The sequence below is a fragment of the Aotus nancymaae genome, unplaced genomic scaffold (assembly GCF_030222135.1).
Source record: "Aotus nancymaae isolate 86718 unplaced genomic scaffold, 86718_ANA_hifiasm-v0.15.2.pri h1tg000010l, whole genome shotgun sequence".
NCBI lineage: Eukaryota > Metazoa > Chordata > Mammalia > Primates > Aotidae > Aotus > Aotus nancymaae.
In genome coordinates, this window is record NW_026988421.1 from 33029292 (window position 1) to 33045818 (window position 16527).

The window sequence follows — 16527 nt, forward strand, 5'->3', positions numbered from 1 at the left end:
GGGGTGGGGGGTACTCATCAAGTGTGAAAGAGGCGCTGATGTGGATGTTTATCAGCAGCTTCTTGGAAGTTCACAGAGGAGGTATCTGCAGCTGACAGTGTATATCAGAGAAATGCACAAAGTTCCAGGAAGGAAGCCCTGGGGACTCAGAGGTGTTCTGCCAAGAGGGGCAACAGCAAACAGAGGGCACTCACAGCCTTGAACTACTGGCAAGAAATGTTTCCATCTATGTGGAGACTGCTTAGAAAAGTAGCCTCTGGTTGTTGCTGAGATCAGCAGCAAGAGTTATATGTAGGGTGTGTTGCAAGTGACGTTCTCATTTTTGTGAACGATTCACATTTTTAAAAAACAAAGCTGGATTCAAGGCTATTGCTATGATAACAACACTATCTTGCAACTTGCTTCCGATTTGCCTTCCTGAATGAGTGGGTGGAACAGTAGATAACCCAGGACCGATGTCAGGTTTTGCACATGAACTTTACTTGTCATATATCTCAACGTCAGGGGGAGTATAAGGCTGGGGGCAGCTGGCTTTAATATAGATAGAATCAAGCATGGTCAGAATAGTAAAAATAATAACTAACACTTACTGAGTAGGTAGTATGTCCCAGGCACCATTCTCAAGACCTGATGTGCAGTCACCATCTAATCCTTACGACAACCCTATTGAGTAGGTACTGTTATCTCCATTTCACAGATGAGAAAACTGAGGCCTCAAAATTCAAAATAATTTGCCCATGGTTACATAGCTAATGAGGTGGAGGAGCTGGGATAATAAAGTGCAAATTGGTTCTAAATGAATAACGCTTGTCATAATGACTCGTCACCAAAGGAAAACCACCTTATAGATGTTCTCTTTGACAGACCTCAGATTTTACAAATCAAAGGAAATTCACGGCAGGGGCAAGGTGGCTCACACCTGTAATCCCAACACTTTGGGAAGCGGAGGTGGGTGGACCACTTGAGACCAGCCTGGCCAACATGATAAAACCCCATCTCTACTAAAAATACAAAGAAAATGAGCTGGGCATGGTGGTACACACCTGTAATCCCAGCTACTCAGGGGGTTGAGGCCCAAGAGTCACTTGAACCCAGGAGTCAGAGGTTACAGTGATCTGAGATCGCACCACTGCACTAAAAAAAAAAAAAAAAAAAGAAAAAAGAAAAGGAAATGCATGGCCAGCCCTTGTGATTGCACTCTGACTCCAGGGGATGAGCTAGAGGGTGACCACAGCAGAAGGTCACCAGGGAAGAGTAAGGAGGCTACACTCTGCTCCTCCTCAAAGTTGGGGTGGAACCAGGGTTGGTACAACACAAGTTATCAGCAGAACAATGAGCTTTGCGTTGATTATTATCCCTAAAACCCACCCCATCATTTACTAAGCATCCACGGCGTTGTATGTGGGCGCTGTGCTGATCATGTCACACACACAATCACATTTGACTACTCTAAATGATGTATGCTTGCCCCATTTTACAGATGCAGAAACTGAGGCTCTGATCTGAGGTTTTCACACCACAGTAAGAAAGCAGTGGAACCGCTGCCCTATGGCTTCTGCCACTTATTCAGTCAATAACCTTGAGTATTTTAACATCCTCACCAAGTCTCAGTGTCCTCATCCATAAAACGGGAAAAATGAATCCTGCCTTGCCTATCTAACAGGATGGCTGTGGGGATCAAATGATATATAATACTTGAGAAAGCATTTTGAAAACCACAAAATGCTGAGCAAAGCAAGAGATCGTTAATCTTATTAATTACAAAGAGTGACACCTGATTCTGCAAGCACTTTGCTAACATGACTCTCTGTGCCTCTTTTCCCTTGGGAATTTGGGAATAATTCAAAGTCTGAAAAGCGAGGACACTCTTTTCTTAAGTCCCTGGCATCTGGGTGTTGGAAAGCGGAGGTTTGCTCTGGGAGAAGGAGGCGGAAACAACAATATTTGCATTCTACTTGTGTTTCTCTTTAGGAACACAATCTTGGCTGGGATTCTATTGCCTCCAGCACACCCAGCCCTCAAACAACATTCAACGCATATTTACTGAGCACCTACTATGTGCCAAGCACTCTGATCCAAGATGATGAACTCACATGGCTTCTAGGTGTGGAGGTGGTGGTCTTGGGGTGGGGAAATTAAAGGAGGAAGGGACAGCAATGGGAAAGAAAGGCAGTGGCTACAGTCCTTAGAGTTTTGCAGACTTTACAGCTGACCTACCAGTTTCTTTCCATGGGGGTGGGTGGGAGCTGGTCAGGGCTCACAGCACAATGGAATGAGCTGTGAGCACTGGAATGAATCAACATCCTCAGGCTGTTCTAGCTCTAACTCTTAGCATCATGACCACTGGTAATCCATTCACTTTCCTGGGCATCAGCTTTAACATGCAAAATAGGTAGGAATGTTCCCATAGGTAAAATAGGGAGAATCAAATGAGATGATGTTTGCGAAAGCATCCAGCAAGGTGCCTGAAGGTGCTCAATAATAAACTCATTAAAAAACAAAACAAATCCAAAAAAGCGTTCTCTTCTTCCCATTCTCATGAGGATAAACTACCCACTGGCCCAAAGTGTGCGCTCTGAGATGAGACACCTGGGTTTCAGTCCTGGCTCTGCAGTTTACAACCTGTGCGGCCTTAGGCTGCAGACATTACCTTTCTAGGCTCAGCTCCTTCATCTGTGAAAAGGTGATAATAAAATCTACCCACAGAGCGGTTGTGAGGATTAACCCAAATACTGCACGTGATGCTCCTAGTACATGGCAAACACCCTGCAAAGGTGAGCTGCTGCTAATTACATCTCTCTGAGCCCTTAAAAACAACACAACTCCAAGTGCACAGGCTGGCACCTAAGATTCAGGCTACTTGCTTGGTGACTGGCTACCTAGGCACCATTCACCCTTTGCTCCTGGTCCCAGCCTCCCAGAGGAAAAAGGTACAATGAGGAGTCATCCTTGTTTCCCCAGTCTCCCTCCCCATACCTTGCAGAAGGTGTTCCAGTCCCTTTCCTGCCAGGTTCCTCTTTTTTAAATAATAATAATAATAATTATTATTATTTTTTGAGACAGAGTCTTGCTCTGTTGCCCAGGTTGGAGTGCAATGGCACAGTCTTGGCTCATGGCAACCTCCCCCACCAGGGTTCAAGCAATTCTCCTGCCTCAGCCTCCTGAGTAGCTAGGACTACAGGCATGTGCCACCACACCCAGCTAATTTTTTTTTGCATTTTTAGTAGAGACGGGGTTTCACTATGTTGGCCAGGCTAGTCTTGAACTTCTGACCTCGTGATCCGCCTGCCTTGGTCTCCCAAAGTGCTGGGATTACAGGCGTGAGCCACCACACCCAGGCAGTTTCCTCTAAGGGCAATAAGTGGCAGTTTGGAGGGGTTGAGGATGGTCAAAGGTATGGGTGCACACTGAGCTCAGTCTCCCTTCCTGTGGGCTCGGAAAGCAAGAAGAGATCTTGTCCCCAAAGATTAAGAGACAAGCCTGAAGTAGCAGACACTTTCAGCAAGTTACCATATCACTGCACCAGACCCTACATTCTCCTAGCTGAACCATACTCCATCTGCAAAAGAGAGCTGGAAAAAAAGTGGCACTCTAATCCAGAGTAAGATAATATTAACATTTCTGGGGGGCCAGATGAATTGTAACAACACAGAAATACTTTAAGGAAGCCACCTATCTATCCATTTCAACTATTGACCACATAGTGGGAAATCCAGAAGCAGCCGGGCACAGTGGCTCACGCCTGTAATCCCAGCACTTTCAAGGGCCAGGGCAGGTGGATCATTTGAGCTCAGGAGTACGAGATGAGCCTAGCCAACATGGCAAAACCCCATCTCTACTAAAAATACAAAAATTAGCTGAGCATGGTGGCATGTGCCTGTAATTCCAGGTACTTGGGAGGCCGGGGCAGGAGAATTGCTTGAACCTGGGAGGCAGAGGTTGCCATGAGCCAAGATCATGCCACTGCACTCCAGCCTGGGAGACAGAGCAGTCTAAAAAAAAAAAAAAAAAAAAAAAAATTGGAATTCAGAAGCAAAGAGCAAGTCAAATGCTCAAACACTGACTGAGAAGAAAAAACTCCACAGTCTGCCCACTGGAGCTCATGTATATCACTCTCTGAAGCTTCCACTCCAAGCCTGTTTACTCTTCCTCTATGCATAATTTTTTTTTTTAAATAGAGACAAGGTCTCACTATGTTGCCCAGGTTGGTCTTGAACTTCTGGCCTCAAGTGATCCTCCTGCCTTAGCCTCCCAAAGTGCTGGGATTATAGGTGTAGGCCACCATGCCCAGTCTCTATGCACAATTCTAACACACTCAGCTGTCTGTTTACCCAGAGATTTGGAGAGACTGCTCTTTAAGCCCAGCATAAATGATCACTACATGATAAACCACTTCACACCCATTAGTATGGCTACTATAAAACCAAAGCAAAATAAGCAAATAAATAAATAAATAATTTTTAAAATAACCAAACCAACAAAAAACAGAAAATAACAAGTGTTGGTGAAGATGTAGAGAAATTGGAACCCTTGCGCCCTGTTGGTAAGCATATAAAATGGTACAGCTGCTGAGGAAAGTGGTGACTTTTTATTCAAAAAATTAAAAACAGAATTACCATTTGATCCAGAAATTCCACTTCTGGGTATATACACAAAATAACTGAAAGCAGAGACTCCGAGTGCATTCCCCTCTTGCTCCTGATTTGTACACCCATGTTCATAGCAGCATTATTTACAATAGCCAAAAGGTGGAAGCAACTCAGGGGTCCATCAATGGATGAATGAATCAGCAAAATGTGGTATATACATACAAGGGACTATTACTCAGTCTTAAAAAGGAAGGACATTCTGACATGCTACACCATGGATGAACCTGGACAGCATTATGCTAAGTGAAACAGGCCAGGCACAGAAAGAGAAATACTACACGGTTCGACTCATAGGAGGTACCCAGAGTAGTCAAACTCATAAAGACAGGAAGCAGAATATCAGTTGTCAGTGGTTGGTGGGAGGAAAAAATGGGTAGTGCTTAATGGGTAAAGAGTTTCAGTTGGGGGAAATGAAAAAGTTCTGGAGATGGGTACTGGTGATGGCTATAAACTTCAAAGAATGTACTCACACTACAAAACTATACACTAAAAAATTTGCTGCTACATACAAGTAAATTTTATGTTATATCTATGTAATCACATTTTAAAAAAAGGTAAAGAAAAAAAAAGAGAAGTGACTAATATCTCTCCCAGGCAGAAGACAGAGCAATGATTATAGGTGGAAACATGAACCCCCAAAGCACAACAGCTGGGAGCCACGTAGTTTGGGGCCCACTGCCCTGGAGTCTCATAAGCCCCGTGGCCTCACACTATTATAAGCACAGTAACTGACCGGGGAGGATTGGCTCTTCCCACTCAGAGCCCTGAACAGGATTTAAGAGCTTCCTGCAGCACCAGTGTTGCTACATGGGACCTTGAGGCAGGGCACTCCCGGAATGGGCTCTTCCCCAGCAATTTCCCTCTGCCCACCACTAGTTAGTTCCCTCCCCGACTCCAGCTCTCTTCTTTGGGAGATAATACTTTTGAGAGAAAGAACCTTTTGTGGTCCCACTTTCACCAAGCAGGTGCTCTGTACATACCAGTATGAACTCCACAACCCCTAGTCCCAAAGCGGAGGTTCTTTATGCGCTGTATATTAATATTTTGCTCAGAAGCATATCATTCGTTTCAGAAAGATTCCCATCCAAAAATAGTTTTTAAACATTTCTTTTATAGTTGTGCTCCTTAAAAAGAGTAAGCTTCAATCATCTAGTGGGAAAAATCACTGGCTATGGCTTTTGTGTGTAAAAATCCTGGTAGCTTGGAATAATGGAAACTTTGTAAGTTCACAAAGTCTCTTTTCATCCAGGATCTCACTTTAATCTTACAACCTCTCTGAGAGGTGAGCAGGGTGGCAGTCACCCCATTGTACAAATGGGGAAACTGAGGCTCAAAGAGATCAAGAGGCTTGTCCAAAGTCACACAAACAACTAGGAAGGAGCAGAGACCCCAGGCTTCATTTCGCACCAGTGCCAGATGAAACTCTGTGTTGGGAGCTCATATCTGAGCAGACTGCACAGCCTGAAAGTAATTTTAAAACCACCATTAGCTTATTTTACCTCCATAACATCTCTCTGAAGTAAACTGGAAATATTATCTTTTCAACATGGAGTATCAACTGAGCAAGAAACAAATGACCTGCCCAAGATCACCACTCAAGCACGCGTATTCTTTTGAATACACTTGACCTCGACCACTTCCCTATAATGTCTTGACCTCAGCACACTCACAACTTAAAGGAGCCCATGCAGTTTTTAAGTAGGTTGCACCATGTTTCTGTGAACTAGGCAGGGAATAGATATACCTTTGTTCTCTTTCTAATGGCTGGGTAAGAAAAAAGAGGTTATAGAAATCTTTAGGTTCCTTTTCAGCTCTAAAATTCTATGATTCTAAAAATTCTCCAGCAAGTTGATGGGTAAGAGAGGCCTGGAATCCGTATCACCTGACTTCCAGCCTTGTGGTCTATTAGGCCACCCCATCCCTGCACCGTGAGTTTAGGACTACAAACGTCACATGTGCCTGGGAGAGGGGGACCACTCTGACATAGATGCACACATAAAATGGCAAGAAGGCGTTACTGCCTGGTTAGGACCCCCGTAGGGAGTTTGACTTTGCTCTCCTGCTTCAACCCTGGTATCTCCCACCAAGAGGCTCCCAAACCACAGGAGTCATATATATCCCAGTATCTGAGAACTTACCCAAACCTGGGGGCAAGAGAGAAGCCAGTCCCAGAGACAGAACACCATTCCGAGGTTGCAGTTTAAGTCCCTTCATTAAGATACCTGCCTTAACACCCAGCTAAGGTAGGAGCTCAATCAGATGTGTTCATTTCTGCTCTTCTACAGACTTCACCAACTCTAGTTTTATCCAACAAATATTTACCAGGCACTGCTCTTGGTATCAGAGAGTGAACAAATAAAAATCTCTGACCACATGGAGCAAGGGGAGAAAGCCAATGTCAGATGATGACACAGGTGATAGAGCAAAATAAAGCAGGAAAGGGAGGTAGATAACGCTGAGAGCAGGTGGTAGAGGGAAGGGGATCATTTTAAATGAAATTCCTTGGAGGGTTTGACTCCTTAAATAGGAGACCGGGACTAGGAGAGACAGGGATCCATTCAGATATCAGAGGGCTGAACAAGGTGATGAAGTGCTCTTAAAAGATGGCTTAAGAAAGATAAGCAGGTGAAAATCGTATCATATCTTGTAGGCCAACACAAGATCTCTTGAATGAGATGGGGTGTCACAGGAAGGCTTGAGCAAAGGAGTAATGAAATCTGACTTACAGTTTAGAGCATCGCGCTGGCTGCTGGGATGGAAATAGTCTGTCGGGAGACAAGGGAGGAAGCAGGAAGGTCAGTTCAGAGGCCAGTGGTAGCTTAGACCACGGTGAAAGTGGTGGAGATGGTCAGAGTCAGGTTCGGAACATATTTAAGGCAAAGCCAACAGGATTTATTGATTAAATGGATGTGGGATGTGAGAGAAAGGGAGAAGTCAGGGACAACTAGAATTTTATGGGCCTGGGCATCTGGAAGGATGAAATCATTATGAACTGGGATGGGAAAGACTTCAGGAGGTACAAGGATGGGATGGGGTTCATTCCGTTTTGGACACGTTAAACTGAGAAGCCTTTAAGACAGCAAACGTGTTGAGTAGGCAGCAGAATATACAAGGCTGGAGTTTGAGAGAATGGGCTGAAATTATACATGTGGGAGGAGTCGCCAGCATATATAATAATACATAATTCTATGTATGATCATGTGTAATTTACAATGACAATGTGCTTACTCTCTGCCCCCTACAAGACTGTAAGCTCTATGTGGCCAAGGACCATGTGTGTTCACAGCCAGCCAGGTGCTTGGCATTCAGTAAATATTTACTGAGCAAGTGGAGAAGTTGCCCAATTACTCCCTCAAGAATAGCCACACAGCCCACACAAGAAGTAGCAGACTCTCTTGCAACCACACTGCCAAGCCCAACCAGCCCCAAACAGGGCCCTGGGTCTGTCTACCCCGAGCCTGAGATTCCGGAACGTAAGTGGATACGCCTGGCACATCAGAGTCAGACATTTGGGTTTCAGCCCTGCCACATTCTCAAAGGGTGGAGCTGGGCAAGAGACTTGCCTGTTCTACCACCTCTATTTCTCCCTGGAGTGGCTAGGGGAGAGGCTGCTTCACCCAGTTCATGGTCAGAGATATTTATCTACCTGGTGCATCTGTATGGGGTGGTGGCGAGAGCACCCCACCAAAGGAGTAAATCCCCAAGTATTCTCTGAAGCATGCAAGGATCACTCAGTACCTGAAGGAGAGGAACACAGACCTATTGGGGATGAGTTAAAAGTAACAATCCAAAAAAAAATTTTAAGGCTGGGTGCAGTGGCTCATGCCAGTAATCCTAGTACTCTGGGAGGCCAAGGTTAGAAGATCACTTGAGGCCAGGAGTTTGAGACAAGCCTGGGCAACATAGCAAGACCCTATCTCTATAAAAAAATAAAAAGTTAGCTGGATGTGGTGGTGCACACCTGTAGTCCCAGCTACTGGGGAGACTGAGGGGAGAGGAGCCAGTAATCCTAGTACTCTGGGAGGCCAAGGTTAGAAGATCACTTGAGGCCAGGAGTTTGAGACAAGCCTGGGCAACATAGCAAGACCCTATCTCTATAAAAAAATAAAAAGTTAGCTGGATGTGGTGGTGCACACCTGTAGTCCCAGCTACTGGGGAGACTGAGGGGAGAGGATCACTTGAGCCCAGGAGTTGGAGGCTGTAGTGAGCTATAATTGCACCACCGTACTCCAGCCTGGGTGACAGAACAAGACCCTCTCTCTTAAAAAAAAAAAAGAAAAGAAAAGAAATTGAAAAGAGTGACAATCACAAAACTTGATGAGATGAGACAACTTCTACTTAACGCAAGAATCCCTGACCAGAGAGTACTGTGTCTCTGCTTTACCCACCCAGTGACTAAGAATATAGAACTAAGGACAAAGGGAGACATTACAAGGCATAAAGATTTCACCTCAGTAACTTTCCAGCTTTAAATGGTTGCCTTTGTGAAGATGATAAAACAGCTCTAATGATCTTGTATAACCCTCCCTCTTTCTGAAATATTGAAAGTGTGACCCAGAAAGGTTTGATGACTTGCCCAGGGTCACTGAGCTATAGGCCAAGGACTAGAACTCAAGTCCTAGCTCCCTGTTGAGGCTTTCTGCCTCAACATTAGTGCCAAAGGAAAGGTAAGAGTTACAGTGGTGCTGGGGGAGTTTTAGGTATTAGTCTTACAACATAAAACTATACTCTTGTCAAAGGAAAAGCCACAGATGTTACAGGAATGCCAGGTGCACACTGTGAAGTTAAGAAGAATTCCTTCCCTTGTACCAAATCTGTCATCCTGCAGAGTTCCCCTCAGCTTTGGATTTTATGAATAAAGCTATTCATAGTAGGACCCACAGAATTAAAGCAATGATAAACTAGCAGGTAAAAACAAAATGCAGATATATAAAAAATACAAATGGTAGGATGAAATTAGCTTTCTAAAATCAACAAAGACTGAGTGCCATCTCTGTACAATTCATGGTGTTAAATGCTGAGTGTGTGTGCGCGTGGCAATATGAGTGAGTGAGAGAGGCATATCCACAAGGATAAGACAGAACCCAGGTCTTCGAGGCTTGCAATGTAGTTGCTGATAAAAGACTAAACATCAAAGACATGACTAATAATATGGAGTACATAATTGTTAAGTAAGTGGCATAGATAATGTGTCTGCGGGAGTTCCACGGGGTGTGGAGGTGGGGGGCAGATAAAGGGGGAAATGGCAGATTTGTCAAGGTGCTTCAAACAAGATACGGCACTTAAAGTGAACCTAAGGGATGAAAGACTCTTTTTTTTTTTTGAGACGGGGTTTCACCATGTTGGTCAGACTGGTCTCGAACTCCTGACCTCAGGTAATCCACACGCCTCAGCCTCCCGAAGTGCTGGAATTACAGGCGTGAGCCACCGAGCCTGGCCTGAAAGACTGTTGATAAGGAAATAGCATGCCCAAACACTGGTGGTCTTAATGTCAGAGAAGGGAAATAAATCACGACTTAAAAGGAAGGACTGGGCCAGACTTGAACAGCCTTGAAAGTTATAGTTCTTGTAGGAGTGGGAAAGTGCAGAAAGGTTTTTTCGTTTGTTTTGTTCTTCTGAGTTGGAGTCTCGCTCTACTGCCCAGGTTGGAGTGCAGTGGCGCGATCTCGGCTCACTGCAACCTCTGCCTTCTAGGTTCAAGCAATTCTCCCTGCCTCAGCCTCCTGAGTAGCTGGGATTACAGGCGCCTGCCACCACGCCTGTCTAATTTTTGTATTTTTAATAGAGACAGGGTTTTGCCACGTTGGCCAGGCTGGTTTCAAACTCCTGATCTCAGGTGATTCGCTGCCTCAGCCTCCCAAAGTGCTGGGATTACAGGTGTGAGCCACCACCCCTGGCCAAGTGCAGAAAGATTTTTGAACACAGAACTATAAAATCTGGAAGAAGTTAATTTAACAAATGTCTTCTGAGGTGACAACTGTGTGTAGGGCTGGATGATGACTGAAGATGAAGTTGCCTTTGGGGGCATCTCACTTCAGCCTGAAACAAGGGTTGACTTGAAGTGACAAGGATATGCAGTGGGGTGGCAAGGGGCAGGTTTGCAAGACCTGTGGAAGGAAGAACCAGCAGACCCCAATGACTCACTGGCCTCAAGGTAGGGGACAAGGAAGCAGAGAAAGTCATCAGAGAGAGCTCTTCACAGTCTAAAGTTAGGCAGCTGGAAAACATAAGAGTAAAGAAGGAAAGCTGGTGGACAGGGAGCCACGTAGAGCCTGGTTGTGGAGGTGTCGAATCTGGGAATATTTACATCACAGTGTCCAGTGGGCATCTAGAGATGGGGTTCAGGGGTTCAAGAGAGAACAGCTGAAGATTAAGCATATGGGTCTTCCCAATGGACAAAGAGTTGTGGGACTGGACAAGATTTCTCTGGGAGGGAGTGTAATGAAACAAAAAATAGTATGTCATTAGAAGCACCAGTGTGCTCCCACCTAGAAGGTGATGGTGGAAAGGGTGTTCGGAAAGGAAAACCAAGACAGTCTGATGCTAAGAAAGGAAGGGGAAGAATGTCACATAGGAGAGAGTTGTCAACAGCAAAAAAATGCTACAAAATCTATTATGGGGACTGAACATATATTTGTTGAACAAATGAATGAATGAAAGCAAGCCAGCCCTTGGGTTTGAGAATCATCTCTCCTCAGTCAGAAGAATGGCCAGAGTTACCTTCAGACAAGAGATTTTCAGTAAGTTTTACTCCATCCTTCCCATAAAAACACATTTCTTCCTCCACAAGTCATCCTGTCCACCACACAGACATCCTTCCCTGCTTCCCCTGGTTCCCCCCATCTTCCTTCCCAGTTTCCGCAACCCAAGCAACACACCTTCGGTGTCTAGGGAGACAGGAAACTCCAACTAGAATTTCCACTTCATTAAAGACTCTGCCTGTGGCTCCACTTACATAAGGGGATATGTGGCAATGGGGTGGGAGAGGAGGCTGAGTTCTAGCCCCAGCTCTGCTCCTAACTAGCTGTGTGACTTTGGATAAGGTGCTCAACCTCTCATGATCTGGGCTTTGACATAGAGAGGAGGAGATAGGTCCATCTGGAATCCAGACAAGTTTCGAAGGTTTCTTTGAACTCTCAAGTCTACGATTTTATCATTCCCTGCAGGTCCTTGCAACACCCTCAAAGAAGGAAGTGTGGGTAAGACCCAGAAAAATGACCGCCAGAACTCTTCCCGGGGCGAAACGCCAGGGCAGGAGGGGTGTACCATAAAAGTGAGAAGGCGCTGCCCGGGCCTCGAGGATCACCAGCGAGCGATCCCACTCCCAAAGCTAGGAAGGATCCCAACAATCCCGAGGGCGACTCAGCCCGCACCCCACCTTTTCTGGACTCCCAGACGGCCGAGAGGCTCTAAAAACCCCTCAGGGAAAAATAAAGATTTCTTTCCCAGAGTCCTGCGCTGCTTTTGCAAGTCGGATTCCGGCAGACACGATCTGCAGCCCGATAATGACACAGTCTTTGGAAGGAGCGACTGTTCTCGCCCCGCTCGCTCCGAGTTCTGGGGACGCCTGGCTGCCCGCGCCGTGCCCCGACGGGCCGGCGTCCGACCCCGGCCGGAGCTGCCAGGCCAGCAGCGCCCTCGCCCCGGGCCCTCCTCCCTTCGTCGGCCCCGCTGCGGTCTGCAAACATTTCCTGCCCCCACCCCCACCAGGAGCTTCCCAGTTGGAGAGAGTTGGTCGTGCAGTCGGCTCTGTGCTCGCAGTTGCCCCAACTCAGCTCCCCCCGCCGCCCGGCGCTGGCGAGCGGCCCCGTCTGGCTGCTGAGCAGCCCATCGGGGAAACCCAGGCGCCAGCAGCCGTGGGGAGTCGATCAGTAAGCCCAGGGCTCGGGCGAGGACGGGGACAACTGGCGGGATGCCCAAGGCCCTGCTCCTTTCCCCGTCGTTACCTGCTCGCTTGCGGGGGTGTCCCGGGGCGGCCGGCCTCTCCCGGCGCTGTCTCCCCACGCAGTTGCCCATGCTGGTTCCTCAGCCAGTCCCCATGCACAGGAGGCGGCGGGGTGGTCGGCTGCTCCGGGCTCTTGCCCCGGACGTCGGCGTCCCAGGTCAACGGCTTCGGTCGCCCGGCATCGGGCGCTCCCCGGGGGACGCGCTCAGCCCCGACGCTGGCTCCGCCAAAACTTTGCGGGCCAGGGGAGAGAGGGAGGTGGCAGACTCCCCAGCACGGTCCCAGGTGGCCGGGCCAGGGGGGCCCGCGACGGTGCCCGGCTGGAGACCAGCTCCGCTGGAGGGGCGGAGAGAGGAGGCGGGCACCGCCGCAGCTACTCCCTGCTTGCACGGGGTTCCAGGCAGGGGCCCGCCCCCCGGAGCCTGTCACTCACCTACCTAACCCCGCCCCAGCCCGGCCCCGCTCCCTTCCGCCGGCTCTCGGTGCCCCTGCCGCCGCCACCACCCGCCCCAGGTGCGCATGTGACCGACAGCACCGCCCCCTCGGGCTGGGCCTGATTTTCTCATTGGCTTCCCCTCTGCTGCGTACCGCCCCCCTCCCCACCAAGCCAGGTGCCCGCCCCGCCGCCCGTCTCCAGGGTAGCAGGGCCGGGAATTATCAGCCCTCGATGGCCCCCGACTGCGTGCCCAGCAGCCGCCTTCCCTCTCTGTACCACCGCCCCATTCCACGCCCCGCCCCTCCGTGGAAGTGCCTGGACAGAAGCCGGCAGGCACGTGACCCGGGGCGCCCCGCCCCCTTAGCCTTCTCCCGGCGATTGGCTCGGGGGGCGCATGCGCGGAGAGGCTCGTCTCGTGCCACCGCCCATTTCCCCTCCCACGGTCTCTAGTTCGCGTCATGGCTGCCGCCGCGGCTCTGGAGGCGGCGGCGCCTACCGACGCCCTATGGGGCCTCGTGCACGACTTCGTCATGGGTCAGCAAGAGGGCCCCGCTGACCAGGTGGCTGCAGGTACGGCAGACGGCGCCGCGCGCCTTCCACATGGGGCCAGCAGGAGGGAGCGGCCTCAGCACTGGAGCCGGGCGGGAAGGGAGGGGTACGGGTGACTTTGAGAGATTGGTCTCAAGGCTGGCTGGTTGGTGAGCACCGCGAACTTCAGAACCGTAACAAGTTGGAGAGTTGCCTGTGTCTGCCTTAAAACCATTTAGACTCCTCATCTCCCTATAGCCAGTGATAGGAAATTATTACATTTTACAAATGAGGAAACAGGCCCAGCGAGGGCAAGAGGACTTGCGCAGGGCTGCAGACCAGGCAGGAGGGGTAGCTGGGACTCGGATCCATGTGTTCAGATCGGAACCAGGTGCTCACGCCGCAAAGCCATGCTGTTTTTGGGAGGTTGGTGTGGGGAAGCGCATCCTCGCAGCGGCCGCTCCCGTCGCGTGGCATCCTGGGAGTGGCGGACGGCCCCACGCTCTAACTGGCTGGAATGAAGAGGAGGCGAGGAGCCGGGCCATGGGGAGCTGGAGATGTTATGCGTGTCCTCCTTAAGACTTTGCGTTTCTAGCTAAAGTTCTTGATTAATTTGCTCCATAACTTTTTATGTGGCTTTTGTTTTTATCTTCTTCCCAGACCCTCAGTTTCCTGCTTTTGACCAGTTCAGAGATCTCTTTGTTCTGAAAGCTCATCTTTAATTAGAATAAAACAACTTCCAGGCTTCCGTGGAGTTCCGAGACTTCGCTTTTCTAGGAAAAAAAATCTACTCAAAAGTTATTGCATGTTGGAAGCCTTCAAATCTTGGGTTTAAGTAACAATATAAAATTATCTCATGAGTAGTTTTTTAAAAATTTGTTTTTGGAAATTTTGCATGCTTGGAGAGAAGTGAGGACACATTTCTCTTGCAAATTGAGCGTATTAACCTTTAGAGTGTGTAAGAAAAGAGTAATGAATCTGTTAGAAATATAATACTTTGTTCGTTAGTAGTAGTCCATTTTCATTCAATTATACCACTATTGTTGAACACATATTATTCCCCAAACATGATGCAAAGCAATAGGAATATAAATACAAATTAAGTTAGATCTGTGCCCACCAGGAACTTATAGTATGCTGGGAGAGGCAACCATTCTGTAAGAGGTGTCTGCAGGGTAGTTTGGAAGGAGCAAATACCTGGTGCTGCCACCAAACTTAACATCTTACAGTTTTATGAAAGATAGTGTGTTATCAGCATTTACAATTTACAAGTACAGTGTGTTATCAATGGCATTTCCCTCATGTTTTAGTATGAAAATTTTCGAATATCCAGCCAAGAATAAAGAATTTTATAAGGAATACATCACCTAGATCCTACCATTATCATTTTAATATTACTTCCTTTATCATATAGCTACCCATCCATTTAAATTGCAGATACTTGTACGTTTTTCTTTAACTGCTTTGGCATGCATGTCATTGACTAGAGTTTGTTGACGGTGAATTTGTTGTAAAATTTATATCCAGTGAAATATATAAATCTTTAAGTGTACGTTCACTGATTTTGACTAATGTGTACACCTCTACCATCCAACCCCCTACCAACCTAATATAGAGCATTACTATAGCAGTGTCATTTGTGACAAGTCTTTCACATTTATACATTATGAAAACGATAATTTTGGATTTTTTTATTGAAAACATATTTTGAAAAGACATCTTGAATGTCTTATCTTGAATAAGGACTTATCTTGAATAAGAACTGCTAACTTCTCTTTTTTTTTGTGACAAGGTCCTGCTCTATCTGCGATGCTAGAGTGCAATGGTGCAATCATGGCTTACTGCAGCGTCGACCTGTGCTTAAGCAATCCTCCTGCCTCAGCCTCCTGAAGTAACTGGGACTGCAGGGTGTGTGCCACTGCGCTCGGCTAATTTTTGTATTTTTTTTTTTTTTTTGTAGTAATGAGGTTTCACCATGTTGCCTAAGCTAGTCTCTAACTCCTGGACTGAAGCCATCCTCCCATCTCAGCTTCCCGAAGTGCTGGATTACAGGCATGAGACACTGGTTCTTATAAACATTTTTGCAAAATTTATATTTTTGTTTCTTTCCGGAAAAAAGTGATCTAAACTGTTTAGTTTGAATTCAGCTCAGCTCAGCGAAGACTCTGTAACACTAGCCCTGTTGTAATTTAGCCCTCCTAAGAAAAGAAAGTTGGTGCTGGGTACAGTGGCTCACACCTGTAATCCCAACACTTTGAGAAGCCAAGGTGGGCAGATCACTTGAGCCCAGGAGTTCGAGACCAGCCTGGCCAACATGGTGAAACCCTAACCCTATCTCTACTGAAAATACAAAAATTAGCTGGGCGTGGTGGCACACATCTGTCATCCCAGCTACTCAGGAGGCTGAGGCTGGAGAATCGCTTGAGCCTGGGAGGCAGAGGTTGCAGTGAGCGGAGATCACGTTACTACACTCCAGCCTGGGTGACAGAGCAAGACTACTTCTCAAAAAAAAAAAAAAAGAAAAAGAAAGTTGGTACAGAGGAATAGTAACAGATAAAAGTTGAAAAGGTTTGGTGGGGTTGGATTATGCATAACTTTGGATTCCAGGCGGAGGGATTTGAATGACCTATGATATGTACTAAGAGTTATTGTAGATCCTCGAGCAAGGGAGCCATAAAATGAAAATGAATTTGACAAGGATTAATATTGTCGATCTTAGATCACAGCCCTAGTTAGGGTTGTCGAAGGGTAACAGAGTGTTGAAGTGTCCATAGAATAAGATGTGCTTTCTAATCCTTCAGCCTAAGTCAAGTTTTGTTAGTGCTAAAGGGACCAGCTAGCTTCCTGTTCAGTCACTCAGGAGCAGCCTGTGAATTTAAATGGAGAAGGAACACCCTTTGATCACAAAAGCAGCTGCCACCTTTGTTTTGTACCTGGGTTCCTGGTGAAAGTGTCAGCTGTAAAGAAGG

At 47.2% G+C, this 16527-nt stretch overlaps 2 protein-coding genes across 6 annotated transcripts in view; one reads left to right on the top strand and one right to left on the bottom strand.

Moving 5' to 3' along the window:
- The window catches only part of UBTD1 (ubiquitin domain containing 1), a 62105-nt gene extending 49159 nt beyond the window's left edge, over positions 1–12946 (bottom strand). Inside the window, exon 1 of the mRNA XM_012439313.2 lies at positions 12596–12946. Coding sequence (XP_012294736.1) covers positions 12596–12665 — 70 coding nt within the window. The 5' untranslated portion in view covers positions 12666–12946. The remainder of the gene's footprint in view (positions 1–12595) is intronic.
- Positions 12947–13449: 503 nt separating this feature from the next.
- MMS19 (MMS19 homolog, cytosolic iron-sulfur assembly component) overlaps positions 13450–16527 on the top strand; it is a 43250-nt gene continuing 40172 nt past the window's right edge. Inside the window, exon 1 of one of the 5 annotated variants that reach the window (XM_021672926.2) lies at positions 13450–13600. In XM_021672926.2, the coding sequence (XP_021528601.2) occupies positions 13489–13600 (112 nt within the window). In that variant the 5' untranslated portion in view covers positions 13450–13488. Of the gene's footprint in view, positions 13601–15425; positions 15467–15518; positions 15611–16527 lie in introns of those variants that run through there. The other 4 variants (XM_021672927.2, XM_064374016.1, XM_064374015.1 and 1 more) reach the window with 4 other exon arrangements.